Source organism: Aulonocara sp. 'chitande type north' Nkhata Bay, linkage group LG16 (assembly GCF_057382095.1).
Source record: "Aulonocara sp. 'chitande type north' Nkhata Bay isolate Kocher_YH1m ecotype deep benthic linkage group LG16, A_spYH_male_GT1.1, whole genome shotgun sequence".
NCBI classification, from domain to species: Eukaryota; Metazoa; Chordata; class Actinopteri; order Cichliformes; family Cichlidae; genus Aulonocara; species Aulonocara sp. 'chitande type north' Nkhata Bay.
In genome coordinates, this window is record NC_141359.1 from 13,656,843 (window position 1) to 13,680,715 (window position 23,873).

Below are 23,873 nucleotides of genomic sequence, written 5' to 3' on the forward strand. Positions count from 1 at the left end.
TAATTCACCCTTGTCATCACACTGTATATAGATATAACACTCTCTCTGCGTCGCAGCATAATTATGAATGTATCACCACACTGCTAATGCACTCTAATCTGACTCTGTCAAACCAGGAAAAGGGTTGAGTTCTTAGAACTCAACTAGTGTTGAGTTCTAATCTAATATAAAATCCATTATAAAAGCTATATTTTGATGTATTAACACAAATTGTTCTCCTTTAATTCCATAAAAGATATTTATGCACACAAAAATATTTGTATCATCTTTAGCTGTAATAAAAGGTCATGTCTAAAATCATTCCCTGTTTGCTACATGGTGTGTTACATATAATTTGCATCAACTGATCAGAATGTCTTAATTAAGGATGAGAACTTATCCGTGTAGTGCCCTTAAAACTGGAACGACAGAACAGAAAAGAAGAGAAAAGAAAAACGTACTTACAGTCTCACAAATGTGCTGAATTTAGAGTTTCCAGAATGATTGTTAAAGTCTGAACAGCCTATGGTAATGACACAATGTGCAAGCGTGTGTTCATTATGTCAGTTACTGTTCAGCTTTGAGTGAACTATCGGCTGTCTATTATACCAGGATTAGTAAATGAGTGATTTCAGACACAGCTAATGTTGGCTAAACTATAACTGTTCCAGTAGATCTTGCTACAGCAACTGAATGCTCATTGTCTTTGAAAAACACAACCGATGACCTCCCAGGCTGAAAAAGAGATGTCATGGAAAGGTGAAAAAAACATGGACTTTCATGTTAAAATTCACTGAAAAAATGGTTTTAACCTCTATGCATCATCTCACTTAAAACTGTACATTCTCTTTTTTATAATTCCTCCATTTGAATGGATTAGAAGGTCGTTGGGGCATTGCTTTACCTCCACATATCCGAGCCACTGAACTGGACCTCTTGAGCATGTTTAAAATAACAGATTTTATAAAGTTTATAACCAGATATGAAGTACAGAAGTACAGAAGCTTAAACACATATGGAATCTCTTACTTATGTTCATATGAAAAAAAATAACACAATATTTAATCCACAGTACATCTCAGTTTTTCAACACGATGAAGAAATTCTGCTGTAGTAAATGAAAAGAAATCTGTCAGGATGACTCTTTGGGACTAAATTGTAATTAATAGATCTGTAAAAGTACCTCATTTCCCAAAATGTCTTGTAATAAGAAAACACAGTTTTTGCTTCTTCTTTTTTTCTGTATAGACAAATAGATCAGTAGGAAAAACTGTAAAATAAAGTCCCAAACATATGCCCTTCTTCACATTTTCCAAAGCCGTCCAGTGGGATTTTAAGATATTGGGAGTCTCTGTCGGGCTAATTTGGCCCCCAGGCCTTCTGTTTGACACCACTGATTTAAACAATGACACACAATTGAATTAAAACCCTCGCTTTTTTTGTTTTTTTTAATACTGGCGTCTTTAGCATAAAAGGATTTAAGGATGGATGATTCTTACCAGTCACGCGAAACTGATAAAACCACACACTGTAATGAATGAAATTAAGAGTTGAATGCTTCATGCGTAGAGATGTTTGCTTAGATTAGAATGAATATTCCAAGATTGTATCACGCTTAAGGCAAAGCTTTGATGCAGTTTAAGCAGCTCCATAAGAGCAGGAAAACACCTTTGAAGAACATGCTGAACTGTAAATACCTTATAATACCTGCATTGATGCCAATTTTCATTTATTTCTCCACAGAGTCTGGGTATGTTTGGACAGCATGCTTGATTGGTGCTTGTCTCATGCTAAAGTAATTTTGAATTTCCTGCTCCAAACAAAAGACAGATTACTACGCTCCGTAACCACAATTTGGGGTTTAAAGAAGCACCACAGAACTGAATGGTTGATGTCAAATTACTGCGTAAATCTTGGATAAATGTGTTTGTGTGCTGCTGTTGCTGCATGTCCCACTCATAAACAGTAAGCTAATGATGGCACGTTAGCGCTGAGAGACAGGCAGAAACCAAAAGAAGGAATTAAGGGAAAAAGGACGGCAACGTCAGTGGAGAAAACTTCATTTTTAATGACAGTGGGAATCAACGTTTTTACCCCTCCCTTTTTCTTTCTTTTGCTTTCTACCAGTATATGTCTCTGTCTGTCTCTTATCTGCGGTCCACGCCTTGTCTTCTAGGATAAATAACCTCATAAATTTCTTATTCTCCTTCAGACCACTACAGACAGACAGTGATATAAGAGCGATGGTGTAAGTGTGAATACACACTTTTGAATGTGTGTATGCCGTCACACATAGTGCATGAGGTCAGCCCTTTTCTTGAGTAAATACATGTCCCAGTGTGATGCTGGGCGCACGCTAGTGTGTGGGTGTCAGCATAAATGCGTGCCCGTACACGAACGTTCAAAAATATTCTGTGTGTTATATAAAGGTCTCAGTGATTCAGTGTATCTGCAGATTGATGAAGCTGTGTTATGTTGTGTGTGTGCGTGCAGGTTCTGAATGACCTGAAATTAATGGTGTAGGAAACACTGCACCATTAATCAATGGCTTTTCAGTAAAATGAACATATAGATGGATGCATGAATGGATGGGCATAAAGAGATTTCGGAAACTATTATTAAGATCGACTAATTTATGAAGTGAGCAATGTGGTTAGAAAGCTTTGTCTCAGAGTTCAACATGCCATATTTTTATGACTTGTATTAACATACTTGGCCCTATACTTTACAACTGGTACAGCATACAAATATGTCCATTAAGGTGGGACAAAGCATCTGTAGACACTTCTACAGATGCTTTAAACTTTGAGGGAGCAAGCATGTGCATGCATGAATATGAGTGAAACTGAAGAGCTTGTGTCAGTGGGGAAAGGCCAGGTAGATGGAAAAGTGGCACCTGGCCAAACAGGGAAGTGTAAAAACAACAAATCACACAATTAAGTGTCAGGTTGAGTGACTATAACTGGTTGCAATATGCAGGATAGCTGCAGACACCAATCTGGCACCATGCGTGCAGATAGATGATGAGTGATGTCTCCTATGTATCTTTGTCTGCAGGAATGATGTCAGCTATGCTGTAATGGAGCAAAGTCAGAGCGACGTGTGGAGGCGCCACGCTTACTTGGGCACACACACATAGCTCATTGCGTGCTTTTCCAGAAGTATACAGTAGAGGTATTAATGAGTATTACGAAGGCAATAAGCCATCATGACATGAGCTTTGTTTATTAAACCTGTTAACCACTTCCAGCATGAACAGATTTCCTTCTTTTTTCCACTTCACACTTTAGTCAGAACCCATTTTGTTATGCTCTATAACCATGTCATAAAAACAAGGTACTTGGCACATACTGTGCAAACATCTACGCCCATATAGAGCTAACGTAGTATGTACACTGTTTGGCAAAGCAGATATAGAGAGCCTTTTAGGCGGCTGTGAACAAACTCAGTAGAGCCCATGCTGTTTGCTGAGACTGAGCACAGGGAGAGTCTGTCCAAGTCTAACCTACAGTGGACTCAAGGTGACCCACCAAAGAAGATATGACTATTGACAAATCTAAACCAGAAACAGGCAGAAACGGTGAGCTATGGGTGTTTTCGAGTCTATAATCTCACACAAAGACGCTTGGGATAGCCTTGTGATATGTTTTACAGCAACCAATGCAAATAGCTCAGACTCCAAAAATTAGTCACTGATATTATACAACTTCATGATTGGTCTCCTTGTTACCATTTTTTCAGGCCATGTTGCATCTTCTATCTTCATGCCTGGTGCAACAAACACAGATCTGCAGCTAATGCTCTCTGCATGTGGACGACTCCAATATGCCAAGAATGTTTGTGTCTATGTGCACATGTGGGCACCTAAACAATGCTGTCTCAGTGCTCTGGTCTGAATGTTCTGACCTACACTAAGGGTCAAAGCTATTGCATCATCAGCACGACAGCCAGCCATTCATAACCACCCACCCTGGGTACAGCTGGGTCATGAATTATGGAGCTGAAAATATTCCCTTTAGCACAAAAACAGAAATGTTTCAGCTAATGTCTTCTGCCAGAGTGAGGCGAGCATGCAGAGCAACTTCCAATGGAGAGTTGCTTTAAAATAGAGGTGCTGCCCCTCTGTGGTGTGGAGATTAACTGCAGGCTGCAAGCGTTTCTAGTCATTGTATTTGCCACTTTGTGGAATTCTATAGAGAAACTTATCAATGAGCCATGTAATGTGCTCAAAGACACTCTGTTGTATTACCTGTATGGGTCTGCCGTCCTCTGAGCCAATCATATTCCTCCATTCCATCAGTGAGCGCTGCAAGGTGTCTAATCCTGTCTCCCAGAGACGGATGTACCCGCCCATATCCACCGTGACGACACCTCCAGAACCAAGAGCAGCTATCAGCACATCACACTCTGACACCTTGGACACCCAGTTGGTGTAGGGCGACACAGTCATTGACCTGCCAATTACAGATACAAGAAAAGGTCACAACACAGAACACAGAAAAAGAAGTTGATTTAGATAAGCAGGGACCATTGAGTTTTTATTCCACTCTTTTCTATTCCAGATCCTATGCAATTATAGTAATGATATTTATTCATGGTCTGTACAGATCTTATACTGGGCCTTGGGGCAGGCCTTCAGATCATCCTCTGAAACAAATGTTTTATCTCTTTCCACCCTTTAAAGCTGCCCCTCTTAAATAGATGATGGGAGGGGCTTCTGCGCTTACCGGCAGAATGGTGTACTTGAAATGACAATTTTCACATATGCTGGGTTAATTTTTTTGGAACCTGGTCCATGTTAAATATGAGTATCCATTTGTCTAAGAGACAAAAATTAGGGGGAAAAAAGCGTAATATGTCCTCTAAAAAAATTACAAGTTTCCAAGGTTGAACACATGTAAGATGCAGAGAAGATATATTAGCACTTTTGGTTTTTTTTTCTTTTATAGTGCAATGCTGTCACTGACCTCTAGCTGGAGCCAAAGGATGTAAAGTTACATTCTTGTTCTGAAAGTACTGCAGAATGAGGTAGTGAGGTAGTAAGACACCAGCGGTTTACCTTGGAACAGGAATATATTTGAGCTTCTTGGAGTTGAGATCAGTCACCTCCAGGTATGCTGCTGTCATTGGAGGTGTGACGTCTGCGTGGCAAAGAAAACTAATCTTTAAACTTTTGAAAACTTTCAAAACTTATATTTCCTGAAAACCTTTATGTAAGGTGAACTCTGACCTTTGGGGTACAGCTCTTTTAGGGGGACTTTGTTAGGTGGAAGAGCTCGAACCACCTGATTGACCGGGATCAGACCGACACAATTCTCCTGTTTGGCCGTGGCGCTCCGAAGCCCTCCTCTGAAGAATGCTTGAGCCCCGCTGTCACCACTCTTTATCGCTGATAGGTTGACGGGTCTTTTAAAGCTGTACACTTCATTAGGTGACTCATCAAGAGAAGAAATCCGAAGGAAAACGTCACTCTTAAGCCATCGGTCATACGCATTAGAGTAACTCACTCACAATGCTCTTTGTTTTCAATTAACATCTTCTCTAACGCTTTCATTTTTTCATACATGAATCAGGCAGATAAAATACAGACTCAAAGCTAGGCCTTGTCTTAGCTTTGACTTTCAAATAGGTTCCAAAAAAATGTTAACGCCACATGACCCCGCTTCCCTTCAAGCTCTATAGAGTTAAACTAGATATTTCTACTTCTAGTAGAAACATAAAAAGAAAGAAGACAGGAAACTGGAAAAAGAATTATTATTGTCACACAAATTTCTTCACCAAATTCCCTCATAATCTCACCATGAGATCTGGGAAGCCGACGATGAGCCGCGCGTAGGAATCTGTGTCAACCAGCACACGGTTAGGGGAAACAATCTTCTGGTTCAGAGCGGCACTCAGGTTCTCGTTGGGTAGCTGCTCACATGACAGCATCTGGGGTATAGACAACTCGGCTGCAGTGATGGACCAGCATGAGTTTGGTGGAACAGAAACATGAAAGAAAGCAGTGAGAAAAAGAAAGAAATAGAAACTTGTCCATTGGGGGAAACTGGGACTGAGTGTTGTCGAGGGTCACATCAATAAGCTGAACTCACTCGTGCTCAATATTAATTTTTATTTCTTTATAAGCCCTCGCTCCTTGGGAAATCAATTGCCCTACTTCTGAACTCAACTCTACTCAATCTTTGTACTTCATGTGAAGAATGCAGAAATGACATCATTTAGAAACCTGTCAAGAAGCTCCCGCATTTCCTCTTAAGAATACAATCCACTGAAGTGTGACAACTATGAGCTATAGACTTTTCAAATGACTAAACATTTGAAAATGTATTTAACTTGTGGCCATTTAATGTATAAACTTAGAGGTCTGAAATACAGCTGTTATTAGTTTAATTCTCTCTATTTCAGTCTCCATGTTAATTGGGTCTTTAAGAACTGCTACACAGCAATACAGAAGAACATGAAAATCTGTTAAATAAACATAGGGAGATTGCGGTTTGCCATTAGGTGCGATTTTCCGAAAACACAAAATTTCATTTCATCTATATGGTGACGATTGCCAGCTTTATCTATCTTTTAATCACTCTGACAGCTCCTCGGTTGGAGTCCTGCTTGATTGTCTTAGCGATGTTAAGTCAAAATTTCTAAAATTTTAACAAACGGAAAACTGAAGGAATTTTATTCGGTCTCAGTCGTTCTTTTGGTACCCCAGATGTTGACTTTGCTGCTCTGACCCCTGAAAAGCTCGGTTACTAATCTTGGGGTAAAAATCGACAGTGCGCTTTGTTTTGATGCCCACGTAAATGGCTTGGTGAAATCTTCATTCTTTTACCTCAGACGTCTGTCAGAGGTAAGCCTCTTCTCTCCAGGCGTGACTTGGAAACTGTCATCCATCCTTTTATAACCTCACGCTTGGATTACTGGAACTCCCTTTTAATAGGGGTTGGCCAGGGCGCTCTGTCACACCTGCAACTGGTGCATAATGCTGCAGCACGGTTTTTAACTGGTAAAAGAAAATTTGAGCAAATTACTCCAGTTCTGGCCTTCTTACAAAGGCTTCCAATTTAAAATCATTTTAAATTGTAAATCCTTAAACAGTTTGGCGCCTGTATATTTGTCCAATCTGCTGAAGCCCCCCTCGTTTACTCCGGTCAGCTGAGCAGCTGTTGCTCTCAGCCCCTAAATCGCGGCTGAAACTTGGAGGAGACTGAGAGTTCTTCTTCTTCCTCGTCACATTAGGCAATCTACTTCAGTATTGGTCTTTAAATCCAGGTTAAAAACAAATTTTTATCCGCTGGCTTTTGACTCAGTGAGTAACTGCCATTGTTAATTTATTGTTATTGATTTATTGTACTTTTTATATTTCTGCTGTACAGCACTTTGGCTGCCCATGTGCTGTTTTTAAAGTGCTATATCAATAAATTATGGTACGGTACAAAGATTATTTCAAAAGAGATTTCACTAATTACGATCAAAACGTGCAAACCTTTTAAGCGCAGTAGGACCCGCTTTGTTTGTTTGTTCTTTTTAGTTTCTTTGTGGCTTTTTTAGTCCATTTAAAAATGTGATGAATATAATGTTGGAGAAAAAAAACAGTATATCCCACAAGTGGATATTTGACATATTTAAACAAGCAAACACTTTGAAACAGTCTCTAAAAGTTAAAGGTGATCTACATGAGCAACATCACAAGTTATTAGCTTTTCAATTATTTATTGATAAAAATATAAACGGATATTCTTGAATGGAAAAAGTAAGTGCATATTTGGCCTCCAGACGCTAGCATTGAACAACATCTTGAAGTTGTTTTGCATATTTGTCCACCAGTTACTGACATCAGCTTTCTAAGATTTATGACCACAAGAAGTCAAAACTTGTAGAGAACATATCTTTATTGCTGGACTGACGTGTTTAGGCTTGTGGCTTTCATCAGTCAGGGTCATCAGGATCATGATGACCACGAAAACCCCGAAGACACGTCTTGTGGCCATCAGAGCTAAAGGCCACTAGTCAATACAGATTACATCTATCATTACAGCCCTCTTCCTCTGCTTGTCTACCACCACTATGTCCAGCTGATTAGCCGCCACCACTTTGCCTGTCTGTAACTGGAAGTCCTACAGGATCATAACTCGGTTGTTCTCAACAACTCAAAGGGGCATTTTCCATTTTGACCTTGGGACAGGCCATACTCAGCACAGGTATTCCTGTATATTATACAGGCTACCTGGTTCTGCTATTCCATGTATGCCCTGCCTGCTAGCATCCTGGACACTGTTGTTATGTGCTGGATTGTCTCTGGGTATCTTTGCACAGCAAGCACCAAGGATCTTGCCTGGTGTGATAGACCACAACATCCCAGGAACGACATCAGATCTGTGTCCAGAAGAGCACCAGTCTAGTTAAAGCTAAGATACTGCGCAGGACCATTAAGCTCCCAGACCTCTGGTAGAGGTCCCAAGCTTGAATGATAAAGACAAGAAAAGTAAGATTTTTCATTTCGACTCTGTGTGTGTGTGTGTCTGTGTGTATAAATATATACCTGAGCTTGTTCCATGGCCTGAGTTGACTGAGTCCTCACTGATGCTGTGAAGCTGACAGACTCCAGAGTCTTCAGCTGCCATGTGCATGGGCTTGGTCAGCAGGAACTTCCTATACAGTCAGACATGCACGATTATTTTAAAGTTCAATCCAGAGACCTGGACAGATATTTGAGATCCATTACTTACTTGTTAGAGTTGCTCTCCAGCAGCAGCCAGCGGTCCTCTGCCACCAGGAAGACAGACTTTAGGTTGATCGGAAGGGAGATGGAGTGAACTCGTCCCTCAAGCACATCCAGGACCTCCAGCTGGTTGCTGCACATGCAAAAGCAGCGACTGATACCACAGGACTTCAGGATGCTGGTGCTGTGTAACAATGTCATGGATGTAGTTTACCTGTCCTCCTTATAGAACAGAAGCCAGTTTTTGTGGGAGAAGTCACGACACATTTTATACCCTGCCTGCAGGCAACAATCACAGAAACAAAAACACATTAAGTTCAAATCTTTTCACGGAATGATCAGATGAATAATTGACAAGTCTTTTCATAATGCAGTCTAGTTCAATGTCAGATTTAAATCTAGTCACGTGGAAAAAATAAAGCCTTGAATGAAAAGCAAAGAGTTTACGAGCCACAAGTGAATTTAAATTTGTCTCTGGAGACACAGAGTCTTCTGACCTGTTGTTCCTTACTGTTCCACCAGTTCGACGATCTGCTGGAAGACTGATCACTGTCGGGGGAAATCATGAGCCTCCGCAAGGCGCCTGTCACCAAGTCCAAATGGAGCACTGTGTTACCCTAAAGAGACAGAAAGAGGAATTAAAACTGGAGAATACAACTGAGAGGAGCCTGAATTCTGGCTGGTTTTCAGGGGATCAAACACTTTTCTCACTCGGTGCAAATTATAACTTTTGTATAATATGTTTTTTGGTATGTGTTTTTTAAATGATATTCTGTCTCTCCATTAAAATTAAACCATAAAAATTAGAGTGTTAATTTGTCTATTTGGATGCCATTCACCACTACACCACAACGCACCACTGCAGGACTTTCCTAACTACAACTACACAGTTTTCAAACAAAGCTTGCTGACAAGAAAATACAAGCTCACTACACCAGCACTAGTAGTGTCATTCAGGACACTGATTTTAACATACAGCTGCTTGTCTACAAATCACTCGGCAGCTCTGTGCCTAAACACATGTCCAAAAAGCTAAATACATATTATATGAAATATTTTGTTATTTGAAAGACCTAGGAGTGTCTTCTCATGTTTTAAGGTTCAAAGGAAACCTGTAGTGAGGTGGGCAGCATTTTTACAGCCTAATCACTTGGAGATCCAACACTTTTGTATAACACAAAACTGTCAACACTGAATACAGTTGTCAGCAAGCGTACTTGGAAGATTGATGGAAAAGGTTGGTTATTAGTCTGCTAAGACAGCGGTCCCCAACCTTTTTTGCGCCATGGACCGGTTTATGCTCGACAATATTTTCATGGACCGGCCTTTAAGGTGGGTCATTCCCCTCATCCCCAGACTCTGCTTCCTCCTCGGAAGACGTGTCAGTGGGATTAAGGAGGTCCTCGAAGTATTCCTTCCACCGCCTGACAATTTTCCGGGGGCGAGGTCGCTGAGGCAGTTAAACAACTCCTTGGTGGCAGAGCCCCTGGTGTTGATGAGGTCCACCCCAAGTTCCTGAAGGCTCTGGACGTTGTAGGGCTGTCCTGGTTGACACGCCTCTGCAATGTTGCGTGGAGATCAGGGGCAGTACCTGTGGACTGGCAGACCGGGGTGGTGGTCCCCATCTTTAAGAAAGGGGACCGGAGGGTGTGTTCCAACTACAGGGGGATCACACTCCTCAGCCTCCCTGGGAAAGTCTATGCCAGGGTGCTGGAAAGGAGAGTTCGTCCGTTAGTCGAACCTCGGATACAGGAGGAACAATGCGGTTTCCGTCCTGGTCGCGGAACACTGGACCAGCTCTTTATCCTCTCCAGGATACTTGAGGGTGCATGGGAGTTTGCCCAACCAGTCTACATGTGTTTTGTGGACTTGGAGAAGGCATTCGACCGTGTCCCTTGGGGTGTCCTGTGGGAGGTGTTGCGGGAATATGGGGTGTCTGGCCCATTGCTACGGGCCATTCGATCCCTATACAACCGTTGCAAGAGCTTGGTTCGCATTGCCGGCAATAAGTCGGACTCGTTCCCGGTGGGTGATGGGCTCCGCCAGGGCTGCCCTTTGTCTCCGGTTCTGTTCATAATTTTTATGGACAGGATTTCTAGGCGCAGCCAAGTGGCGGAGGGCTTTCGCTTTGGTGGCCTCAGAATCTCATCTCTGATTTTTGCAGATGATGTTGGCTTCATCGGGTGAGGGCCTCCAGCTCGCACTGGAACGGTTCGCAGCCGAGTGTGAAGCAGCGGGAATGAGGATCAGCACCTCCAAATCTGAGGCCATGGTTCTCAGCCGGAAAAGGGTGGAGTGCCCACTCCGGGTCGGGGATGAGTTCCTGCCCCAAGTGGAGGAGTTCAAGTATCTCGGGGTCTTGTTCGCGAGTGACGGGAGAAGGGAGCCGGAGATCGACAGACGGATTGGGGCTGCAGCTGCAGTAATGCGGACGCTGCACCGGTCCGTCGTGGTGAAGAGGGAGCTGAGTGTAAAAGCGAAGCTCTCAATTTACCGGTCGATCTACGTCCCTACCCTCACCTATGGCCACGAGCTGTGGGTAGTGACCGAAAGAACGAGATCGCAGATACAAGCGGCAGAAATGAGCTTCCTCCGAAGGGTGGCTGGCCTCTCCCTTAGAGATAGGGTGAGAAGTTCGGCCATCCGGGAGGGGCTCAGAGTAGAGCAGCTGCTGCTCCACATTGAAAGGAGCCAGCTGAGGTGGTTCGGGCATCTGACAAGGATGCCCCCTGGACGCCTCCTGGGCGAGGTGTTCCAGGCATGTCCCACCGGGAGGAGGCCCCGGGGCAGACCCAGGACACGCTGGAGAGATTATATCTCTCGGCTGGCCTGGGAACGCCTTGGTATTCCCCCGGATAAGCTGGAGGAGGTGGCTGGGGAGAGGGAGGTCTGGGCCTCTTTGCTTAGGCTGCTGCCCCCGCGACCCGGCCCCAGACAAAGCGGATGAAGATGGATGGATGGATGGATGGACGGCCTTTAAGGTGTCGCGGATAAATACAACAAAATAAAACTAGTACCGGTACCGAAAAAAATACGATTTATTCATAACACACTGAAAAGACCCAGGAAAACCGAGTTAACGATAAAAACAATAATAAAACAACGCTGAAAACCGATAAAAACCCTGACAACCATACATTTCACACCTGAGCCTCAACTCTCGTGGCCCGGTACCAAACGACTCACGGACCGGTACCGGTCTGAGGCCCGGGGGTTGGGGACCGCTGTGCTAAGATATTAAATTAAAAAATGTTAAAATAATTTATTTTTCAAATTAACTTTATTATTTTTGCTTTTTGAAGAGTACTTTGTGGACCTTCACTCTTATCCATGTGGTTTCTTCTATGTTTTGTGGTAAATGTGGGTTTAACTGTCCCTGAGCTCATCAGTGACTAGGATTGTCTTTTGCTTCCAATAACCTCCATCTGTGCTCTTTTATACCACCCACACAGCTGATCGACTTCTTCTTAATTAGTTTCACTGAATTAACTAAATATTTCTTGATTTCAACTTGTAATTCCCTGTGTGGTCTCCTGTTTTTGTTAATTATGAGACAGTTTATGACCATTTCTGTTTAATACTATAAATCCTAGTGTTTATTTCCTCCAGTACAGTTCCTCCATCAACAGAGGGTGCTCTTCTTCCAGTGGAACCCTCTGGTTTGGGTGCTGATGTTCCTCTACATTCAACAAATGTGCCTGCTGCACTTTCAACTAATTCAATTCAAAGATAAACCGATTGCCCGTATGGGCTTCTGTGTTTGTATGCAGGATATTTGTGTGTGTGTGTGCGTGTGTGTTTTGGATGAACTGTGCAAAAGGCTTTCGTTTGTGACGCACAAGGATTCATCTTCAATTGAGTTTTATGAGAAGGAGCCACAGGGGAGCTGGCCTCGGGCCCGGCTACCCTGCTTCACGCTAATGGTTTCCTTATGGCCTCCCATTCCTGACACTCACACAGTGATACTGAAGACAGAGAGGGCAAACCCCATTTCCTGATTCTAAACATACACTGCCATTGGAGGAAGTATGTACATCTGAGAACACACGTGTGCATCCTGCATGTGGATGTATCTGCACTAAGATTTTGTGTATCTGAGGGATAAAAATATAACTACTATGTTTTCATACCCTTAAATGTACCATTGTGATGTCTTTAAATACTTTCACAAGACTGTGGATGCATTCATTCATGTGTGTATGCTTAGCACAATCGGCCAACCTCTGTAGATTATGTATCGGAATTTCAGGAGCGGGACCACGCCTCCAAATACGCTCCTTCCGGTCGTCATCTATATAGGTTCCCACAGTTCTGCAAGCTGTTCATTCTCGTTTACGTGCCCCACCCTCCCTCCCTCCTTGTTCTCAATTCTTTAACTTCTTCACTCCTATTTAAGTACAAGGGGATCTGCCAGGCCCGGGAGCCATTGCCAGTCCCCTTCGGGGCCTTCCCCAAACCGCAGCTCACTTCATGTCCAAGCATTCACCTTTACCTACTAAAATGCTGTCAAACCTAATATGAGGACGTGGGCCCAGCTAGTGAAATGTGTGTGTGTGTGTGTGTGTGATGGTTTCCCTGATCTCCCTGGAAGGCCAATGACCTGCAAATGAACTTCATGTTGTCTGGACCTCTTCATTTTTAGACAGACGTAACATGATCCATCGCCACAGTATTTTTAGAAGTCCTCCTCTTGCCTAATATGCACCAGCTGTGGAAGTGTTCTGGTCGGAGAAACAGCCTACACACATTGTTCTTGTCTGACACTCTGCTGTCATAGGACAGGGTCTTACGGGGTAAGAGGGATTCAACGACCGACTCAACAACCACTAACCTCCAACCATTTTAAGAAGCGGACTTCTGCACAGCTATTTTAAATCTGTGAGGAATCTGTGGTTGTCCTCAAGAAATAAAAAAAAAAAAGTTTAAATACCAGTGTTGTGTAAGTGTCCGGTTACTGGATTGTAAACAAGAACGTTAGACAAAAATGGTTAGACTAGGGTTCCTCAGTGAAGACCAACAGATGCAAGTGCACCCTTTCTATACCACTAAAACTACAAAACATACTTAATGGTGATTCTTTTCATTTATGTGTGTGTGTGTTTTTGGTTTTGTTGTTTTTGTTTTGACTCCCCTCCACTACCTTGAAGACACACTGTTGTGGGTTTTGACCACTGGGGGTGCTGTACAGCTTTGATGAATAAATCATCTTCTGGAACTCAGACGTTTATATCAATTTCAAAAGCCAGTCAAGTTTGATGCTGTTAAAGTTAGCAACACCCAAACGTATATTTGACCAGTCACGGAGGCTCCACTACCACCTGTCTAAGACAGACCAATCACTTCAAGGACACGAGGTTTCCTGACCACATTTATAAAAGCGCCTGGCACCATACCAGGTATTGTTGATAAATAAAGAAGAACGGTCTGTGGCCACCACCTGGAGTTGCTACTCCAGTGCACCTGCTGTCACCTTCATTTGCACCAAAGCAGGTGAAATAGATTCATAATGGTTTATGGTTCCTAACTGGACAGAGAGATATCCCTGAAGGTTAACTGACTTTGTGCTATACTGTGATGATCCAGTGTTTCCTTTTTATGGAGTACCTTGTGCTAGCACATCTATTTGTGTGATGCACTCATACTGTATATGAATCAACCTGCTAGCGAAGCCAGACACTTTGACATAATGACTTCAACCTCATGATGGTCGTCAAAATACTTTTGTATACAGTCTATGGTTGAAAACTGAAATCATGATAACATAGCAAAATGTACAAACTGATCAAAGTGGGCAAAAACTGAAAAATGTCACCTTGTCCATAGGTATGTTAAGTGTTACAAGCTACAAGCCTTTTAGGGAGTGTGTGAGAAATGTCAGCACAGAGCAAGCCCCAAACCCCACTTCCCTTTGAACAGGCATTTAGAGCAGTTTGGATAAACGGCCATTGGGCTGTGGTGAAAATGTGTAACATTAACAATGAAAATCTCATTGGGTACATTAATTTCATTCACTCGATCTAATGCAATCTAATCATGCAAACATGTCTTTGTGTACATGTGTATATATTTGTCTGCCAACCTGTTCCTCGTGCAGCACCACCTGTCCATCCAGTGGACTCCCAAGTGGAGCAACCGTAACAAAGGGCTGCCAGACACCACTGATGGTCCTGGGGAAGACATCGTAGAGCTCTATGCACTTGATAGTTTCCCCACGCTCCTTCATGGAGTACAGGGACACTGGGTTACAGGTGGCCACATACAGCACATCTGTCAAAACAAAGATTGAATGCATTCTCTGAATTGAGCTACTGCAACAGGCAGTACATTTCCCAGAATGCAAGGTGCTAATTAAATAGAGTAATGTTACTCTGCAGCTGTCGTGTCGATGCAAAATGGTGACAATCTGAAATTAGAGGTGGTCATCATTGATCGAATATATAGGGATTAATAAATACACTGTAGGGGTGATTTCTGATACAACTGATGTTGTAATGGACACATGGCACTCAAGTGATTCTGGATTGAACTGATGAAAGAATTCTGCAGGAGACCAAAAACTTATTTGGGGGTGAATTCAGCAAACCTTTGAAGTTTAAAATCGGATTTTTAAGGAAATTCTGTAAATGTAAAGTTTGTAAATCCTGATGAATACTGAAATAAATCTAAATACACTTAGATAAAGTTTCAAAATAGCTACCCAACTGAGTGCATACAGGTGTTTTAAGATGGCTCGCATGGTGTGAGGCTTGCTTTAAAGGTTTTTTTTTTTTTCTTTTTTACCTCCAATGTGAAGTCTGACAGGTGCTTTTCAGTATGCTTCTGATTAGGCCACCTAAAGCTGATATAAAGCTTCTATAAACTTCTATGTTTTCTTATATATTGGTTAGTTGATATCATCGGCCAGTATGGACTTACTGCAAAGATATGAGGATATATGTTGTCCAGTATGTATGGACTGATTCTTATACAGCGCCTTTCTATTCTTCTAGAGCACTCAAAGCACCTAATATAAGATCCCTCATTCACCCATTCACTCCAGCACTTTTTTCTTCTATGTTTAAGTTCTTTTGTATCTAATGGGATTAGTATCTTGCCCGAGGATATTTGGCATGCAGACTGGAGCAGCCAGGAATCCAACCACCACTTTTCCGATTAGTAGATAGCCTGCTCTACCTCCTGTGCAACAGCCACCCTTGTGCATCAATGTAACACTTGTGATTGTCTCTTTTATAGAGCATGGTGCAGAAAAAGACATCTGGGGTGATTTACAAATGGTGTCATCACATAGTTTGTTAAGCAGAGTTACGTCCTCTCAGCACTGCCTGCAGCACATGTAGCAGAGTAGCACCACAGCTGAACAAACATGGCGCAAAGTCTAACCGTGTGTCCGTGGTAAGTTTCCAACTACTTTAAACTGTAAATTACTGAAAAGTTGTAACAGTAACTCCATCCTTAATAACTCAAGAACCAATAACTCAGGGGGAAAAAACAGTATTAAAAATCCAATCTCTTCTAATATCTTTTTGTTTTTAATTTTACTAAAAATTCTATAATTAGGAATTTTTAATTACCTTGTTAAATTTCCAGGTGTTTTTTTTTAAATGTTCTTCTGTCGTTAGTGATTTTCCTATTGGTCTAATTACTTTTTAAATACATGAATCCATTCTTCATTATGTCATGTTAATGGTATCCTGTCTTCTTCCAGTTTATGATCACTGTCACTGCATATCTTGTGCTTTTCCTCTCCCTTACACAGCTGCACACTGTTTCCAGTACATACTTCAAACAGTTTCCTTGCTTCATCCTGTACTGTCCACACACACACTGAGGCCTAGGGTAAACGTTTTTTATTGTTGTTATTCCTTCCTGTATATAGCACCTTATTTACTTCATGATGCTTCACCCACTGAAATCTCTAAAGCATCACAAAGAAAAGAACATCTGATAACACAGACTCGAGGAGGGACTGCTTAATAACGTGCGCAAGTTTGTGTTTGCTTGTATAATACCATCTTTGGTGGTGACGTCACAGATGATGTTAACTTCATTCATGGGAATCTGCCAGTGGGCTTTCTCTTCAGTGAAACTCAAAGCCCTGCTTTCCTGCCTGTTGCAGGGGTACTTCTGGACACGCAGAAACACTGGGCCCTGGAAACAGACGTCAGACACTTATAGCAGTGCGCACGTACTCACAATATATCAAAACAAGTCATACTATTGCAACAACATGGCACACTCTAGTGTTCTGCTTGCAGCTTAAGTGCGAAAGAGTTAAAAGAGTACATTTGATAAGCAATGTAACCAGAGGAACCATTTGGGTTGTGGATGAACATCTTGATACATTTCTTACGTTAAAAACTCACTGCTGTCAGTCTTTTGTAGCTGGGAGGAATGTAAGATAACCACAGACACTCACTTTGAGTACTGGTCCAATACACGAGAAGTGTGGGGCATCACACTGTAATAACCTGTCTTCATGTGTATACCTTGACATCTATGGGCCGTGTGTCCGTGGGACACAGTAGTTTGCGTCGAGTGTTGCCACCTTGGTTTATGGTCCAATATCCTGTCATCTTGACCTCTGGCAGCGGAAACCTAAAAATTGAAGGTCACATGATAACTCCACTGTAAGGCCTGCAAAATGTAATTTATAATAAGAAAGTACTGGCACAGATGCATGGAAGTTTTTTGTTTTTTTCTGGGTGTGGGTACTGATGTTGTGATTTCTCATTTTGGAAATGGGAAACGATTTTGCTTGCCCACATCAATTAAGATGAACTCAGCCTACTTAAGGGCTCAACGTGGCTGCCACAAACTGACTTCAGATGTGAGCCTTATCCTGTTACAAGCTAGATTTTTAAAAGAAAGACTTTGAAATGTGATCCCATTGTCTCAAGAAAGGCTAAAGTCAACATATTCAGAACAAGCGTCTATGTGTTTGTGTCTGACCAGATGTCCACTGGTTTTCCCATGAATCTTATTGGCTGAAGGTGGAGTGAAAAATGCATCAGTACCACAAAAAAAAAAAAAAAATCTGGAGGATAGACAGTTCTCTAATCATAAGCATTTCTATGAATGGAAAAGCAGAAAGAGAAATTACTCTTTGTTTTCCATTTCCAAATCTGAATGGACAAATGTTTGCTGTGATGTGGGTAGAGAAACTAGTCTGATAAGGTGTTTAAGATGGGTGATGACAGAAGAGTAATTTAACGACTTGGATTGATGTCGGTACAGACATAACAGGAAAATACTTGTTTCTGCCCTGTTTGTTTCAGGATTTACTTGTTAATGAGATATGAATGTGTATTTATAAATGTGATACTTAAATAAAACCACAGGAGACAGAAGAAACAAATATTTTCCTTTATTTAAAAGACAAAGCTGTACATTGTGAGGCAATGGGGTTGATTTCAGAATAGATTTTTCTTATAAATAGGTTTTAGAATAGATCTTTGTTTATTTAACACTTCAGGAAGCATTGTGGAGACTTCATGAAAGCCTAAAGATCTAATAGAAACCACTCATACAGTTCAAGGCAGCATCAACCGAGTTCAAGCCTTTCAGGAATTCAATGCCAACAGTCAACAACAGTTTAAAATTACAAAATGATGCCTGACAGTCACACACTCACGTGGAACAGTCCCTGAAACCGCTGACCTCTCAGAAGCCACTTTCAGCTGGCAAGTTTCTGGAAAGGTTCTTTGAAAGGCAACAACAAAACTACCAACACAACAAAAACCACTGGCATTAAGACAAACTCCGGGGGAATAATTATGCTGAAAAATCTATGCATTAAAAGATTGCATGGCCAGGATTACTACTGCATGTCTTCTGCATCTTTGAGTTGCTCAGCTCACTACAGAGTGCCTTCCACTCGCATCGCACTAATTTAGTGAAGTATTTCACTATATCTCTTTGTAATATGTAATAAGAGAGACATTTCTCTGTGATTCATTTGCAGCGTTCAGAGCCAGCTCCAAACCAGAAGACAGATTTGTGTGCCGGGGGCCTGTGTAGGAGGGGCAGCACCGTGAAGAATGCACTAATGGAGAAGAGCATCTTGCATGCACGGCAAATATTGTACACTGTGCACGTCTGCCATCACTTTACCAGACTGAGGAAGCTAGCAGGGTTGATTATTCACATTTGAATGGGCATCATATTAGATTATATTTCCACTGTGTGTTAAGCATCGATAGTTTTTGATATATTTAAAATAGCTGACATGCTAAGATAAACTCTGAACAAATCAAGTAATGACAAGTTTAGGTTCCATTATTTAAAACCGCTTCTGACAGATTTCTAATTTTATGAGGGATAAAGGTTTGGATTAACAAGAAAAACGGATCCTCTGTGGAACTGATAAAGATCCGAGATAAGGCTCTACTCTGCGATCATTCTGAGCAGCGCCACACATCAGCTAGCACCTTTTATAGTATGACAAACCCCAAATCTTGATCTGCTCCATCGTTGACTATGTGTTCGTCATGTATTTTGGTCCATCCAGCTATTATTATCCCCCTGTGAGGCTCTGTGACCACAGTTCTAACAGTGCAACAATCTGATTCTGTCTGTGTGTGTGTCACGTAATTGATGTGCCTCTAATGTGTGTGTGTGTGTGTGTGTGTGTGTGTGTGTGTGTGTGTGTGTGTGTGTGTGTGTGTGTGTGTGTGTGTGTGTGTGTGTGTGTGTGCGCGTGTCTTGTCAAACATCTTGTGCTCCCGATGCCTTACTCCTTAGCCAGCTTGACAGAGCTGGGCTTGGCTCCAATGGGAATCCCGTGCTTGTGCAGTGCTTCAATTAGAACCTCCCGCATGTCTTTGTTGTATGAGTCAAAGTCAAAGACGTTTCTCACCACGTTGGCCAGACCCTCATCGGGAAATTTCTAGCGGGAGGTAAAGGAGAGTAGGAAGGAAAGGCCAGAGAAGAGGAAGTAAAAGAGGAAGGGTCACCAGGGAAAGAAAAGGAAGAGGAAGGAAGGACACAGAGAGTAGGAGGGGGAGAAACAATGATAATGACAGGTGGGAGGTGGGAGTTATGGAAAAGGGGGCAGAGACAAGGAAAATTAATATGATTTTCAGCTCCTTAACAGGGGTCAACGCAGGGAAAGTTTGGGATAAGACATAAGAAACGAAGATTAGTCATCTCTAAACTCTGAACAATGACAGACAACAGCATCTTTGCTCCGTCTTTGATGATAATTACAGACTCCAGTTCTAATGCCTAAAAGCATTTTCTGTATTACAAAGCAAACATGGTGGCACATTTGAGAATGATACTACCTACGTACTGTACAAGTGATGTTTCCTGGCAGCTTAGAGCAGTCCTTGGATTACTTGTATACATGCTGACTTCAATATTTGATACTTACGCCAGTTTAATATGAGAATCCACCACTGGAAGAATATATTTACAGTATGACAGACAATAGAGGAAAGAAGAAATGGTCTTTTTTAAAACAGCAGATTTCTGATGCTTTCTTTTATATAAGCAGACAACAACCTAAAACATTGTTGGAGTGAAGATTTTGGTGACAGACTTTCTTTTTTTTTTTTTTTACAATACCAAACCAGCACAGGGGTTTGGAACTGTTTGTGTGCACACTGAATATTTAACACCTTTACCAACATACTTATTTTTAAGATCTGTTTTTGGTAATGTAAAAAATATGAACAATAAGTGTAATATACCATGTTTGTCTGATTAGAGTATTATGAATAAGCAATGAAGGGAGAAGTAAAGACAGACATTACAAATCTAATTTGATAGCTGCTTTCAGTACTTGACAGTTATTGAATATTTCAGAAATTTTTCAGACTATATTTCCAGGCATAGAAGTGCTTGACAGCAAGGTGGAAATTAACATAATAGCTGCAAATACGAATGCATCCCCTGCCCTTTCAACTCCTTACTGCAATATATCTTCAGTTCTGATGTGAGTAATCTTCATGCCATTATTAGGACCATAATTGCACTTTTAAGCCTCCATATTACAGTGTACTTATACAGTCCAGTGAATCGCTGCACAGTCAATAGCAGTCTCTCCCAGTAGGTTACAGCTGACTATAGAGCACTGGGCTGCATCGATCACGATGGTATAAATTAAGGTTAAAATAGCAATGAAGGCATAAAACGAGCTATTTAGAGTACAGCTAAATTGAAATGATTCCCTGTCACACCCAGTCATTCAGACATCAATAATGGTGGTGATGGATGAAAGAACTGGGAGGTCACTCAAATATGAGCTGGTCTTTGTACACTAAACTGTTGATCTATAGTGCAAGCTTTAATACTTAATCCCCTCTCCTTCTCTTCTTTTGGAGTCTGTCCTTTTTGTGCTCTATAGCGTGTACATTTCTGAAGAATGTAACCACAAGGAGGCATGGTAATGTGACAGCTCTGCATGCAGCCATTCACTTGCTTTTCTTTTTCCAGATGATTGAGCTGAGAGGATGATGGTAAACAGCAGCTTATAGCTATTGATGGTGGGAGACTGTTAATGTAAACAGCATGCGCTCTGTAATGTGGCTCCATACTGTTCGTCTGAAGGTGGAAAACGGAGTAGCTGCTCAAAAGACTATGGTATCAAAGGGATAAAAAAGATTTGAAAATATGGTGACAATCACTTCTAAAACCTTGTAAAATATCATTCTAAATGTAAAACAAAACATCTACTCATTGAAGAAAGTCTAGCAATTTTATACTATACAAATATGTCGCTTTGATGACATATTGATGATCATCTCGCCTATCTCCTAAGTCGGTTTGTGGTGCACATCTGTGGGCTCTGAATACTAGGAAATTAGAGGGTTAAAGAGAGGAATCGGTGGCCGGAGAAAGAAAGACATGACAAATGAGGGTGGAGGGACTTTTAAGCTCCTATGGAATGGACTGGAAAATTCCTTTTAAGAGCACAGCCAATGTAACATATGATACTAATTATTTTAATGTTGGAAAACACAGTCCTGCATCAGGCAATTTAAGGCGGAGCCATTATGCTTGTCTTTATGATATACACATCACAAATTACAAAAAGATTCGGTACACTGTGAAAAATGTATATTAAAAAAAATGCAGTGATTTGCATATCTTACCTAAGCCACATTTTACTTACAAGAGAATACAGAAAATATATTGAATGTTTAAACTGAGAAAAAGTATCATTTTAAGAAAAGAAATAAGAGCATTTTGAATTTGATGGCAGCTACAGGTCTCAAAAACAGTTGTGACTGGGCCATTTTTATCACAGTGTAGCATCGCCTCTTCTTTTAACATCAGTCTTTAAAAGTTTAGGAATTGAGAAGAGAGCTCTTGGACTTTTGGGAGAGGAACGCTATCCCATTCTTGTCTCATATAAGAGTTTAGCTGCTCAACGGTCCTGGTTCTTCTTGGTCCTATTTTTGTGTCACGATGCTTCATTTGATGAAAGCCCTCTGACTCTTCTATTATGAAGCCATGCCATTATAATATATATGGAGTATGCTTTCTATCATTGTCTAGCTGAAATACGCAAAGCTTTTCCTGAAAAAGACACCTGGATCTTGTGGTAAAACCTGTATTTACCTTATAGTATGGATGGTACCTTTCCAAGCTGCCAATAAATGAGCCATGATAAGATTCTACTTTTTAGTCCAGAGGACGCAGTGTCCATGTTTTCCAAAAAGAATTTCAAATTTTGATTTCTCTGACCACAGAACAGTTTTCACTTAAAAAAGCTTTGGCCCAGAGACAACAGTGGTGTGTAAGGATTTTGTTCACACGATAGAGCTTTAACCTGTATTTGTGGATGGCACAGTGAACTGTGTTACTGAACCCCAAGAATCACATCTGTTTTCACTGCAGTGCTGCCTGAGGGCCTGGAGATCATGTTCATTTATTATTGATTTTCAGCCTTATCCCTCGGGCAAAGAGATTTCCCCAGTTTCTCTGACATTATGTACTGAGGATGATGAGATATTAGCTTTTTGCACACTGGTACCCATCTTCACTTCTGAGAATCTCTGCCTCTCTGAGACGCTCTTTTTACACCCTAACATGTTACTAACCAATGAACCCAATTAGCTGCACAATGTTCCGCCAGCCGTCTGTTTCTACAATAGCACCACTTACCTTTCCAGCATTGCCCTAATCATAACTTTTAAAAGACGTGTTGCTGTTATCAAATTCAAAATGCCCTCATTTGTTTTCATTAAATAGTAAAATGTCTTAATTTAAAAATTTGATATATTTTCTGAATAAAATGATGATTTCTATTTTTAATTTCATTTTACACAGTATACAAACCATTTTGGATCCAAGGTTGTATATAACGCTCCAGTGGTGCATGCTCTTATAAAAACATGGTCAAGGTTTGAAGTAATGTGTTTAAGCTATGTACAAGTATATATATATATATATATATATATATATATATATATATATATATATATATATATATATTTATTTTTTTTTTTTATTTTTTTTTTTTAACTACATGATGTTTATTTGTTTTCTTATAGGTTGTTTTATATTACGTTCCTTATTTAAAAACTGTATTTTCTTTGTTTCTGGGAAATTCTAAATTTAAAAAAAAAAAAAAGCTATGTACAAGTAATCCACATGAGTCAAAGGTTCACACGTCAGACTGCTCTAAATGCTTTGTTTCACACTTCTGTAGCTCTGTCTGATGTAACAGAGGGGATGCCACGAACATCAATACTGCTATTTCTAGATACCAAAGTTCTATAATAATACTTTTTTTTGTTTTAGTACTACAGGTACAGTAGATAGTACATGTACCAGCTGGGGCAGCATAGTCTTCTCAATGTTCTAGTCATGCTGATGAATGAAAAGAAGGACACCCACAAGTTCAAGAAAAAGTGTGCAAGGAATAGCAATAACTGCAATGGAAGATGGTGACTAGTCCAGCTGTTGTCACAGCTCTGCTCTGACGTGGTTATAAGAAAGATAAGAGTTTAGTATGGAAGCACTTTTCATTTGAAGCAGATGACCAAGGGCAATATGCAAACAATCCTATCATGCTTCTCAGACCCAGGCAGGAAATACTTGCAGTATAGTGACAGACCTAAAACCATCTGTTCAAAGAATTCAAGTTGACAAAATTTCAGTTAGTAACATATAGTTACTATATGTTACTGAGTTAGTAACATATGTTGTTACATATAGTAAGAACATC

The 23,873-nt window shown here is 41.0% G+C and overlaps 1 protein-coding gene across 1 annotated transcript in view; it reads right to left on the reverse strand.

Moving 5' to 3' along the window:
* Window positions 1–23,873, reverse strand: part of vwa8 (von Willebrand factor A domain containing 8) — an 83,937-nt gene that overhangs the window by 17,745 nt on the left and 42,319 nt on the right. The window contains exons 26-37 of the mRNA XM_086265810.1: window positions 19,432–19,583; window positions 17,185–17,293; window positions 16,708–16,846; window positions 14,778–14,965; window positions 9,196–9,315; window positions 8,913–8,977; window positions 8,706–8,831; window positions 8,519–8,628; window positions 5,779–5,930; window positions 5,210–5,414; window positions 5,039–5,120; window positions 4,229–4,433 (exon numbers count right to left, since the gene is read on the reverse strand). Of these exons, the coding sequence (XP_086121936.1) occupies window positions 4,229–4,433; window positions 5,039–5,120; window positions 5,210–5,414; window positions 5,779–5,930; window positions 8,519–8,628; window positions 8,706–8,831; window positions 8,913–8,977; window positions 9,196–9,315; window positions 14,778–14,965; window positions 16,708–16,846; window positions 17,185–17,293; window positions 19,432–19,583 (1,653 nt within the window). The remainder of the gene's footprint in view (window positions 1–4,228; window positions 4,434–5,038; window positions 5,121–5,209; window positions 5,415–5,778; window positions 5,931–8,518; window positions 8,629–8,705; window positions 8,832–8,912; window positions 8,978–9,195; window positions 9,316–14,777; window positions 14,966–16,707; window positions 16,847–17,184; window positions 17,294–19,431; window positions 19,584–23,873) is intronic.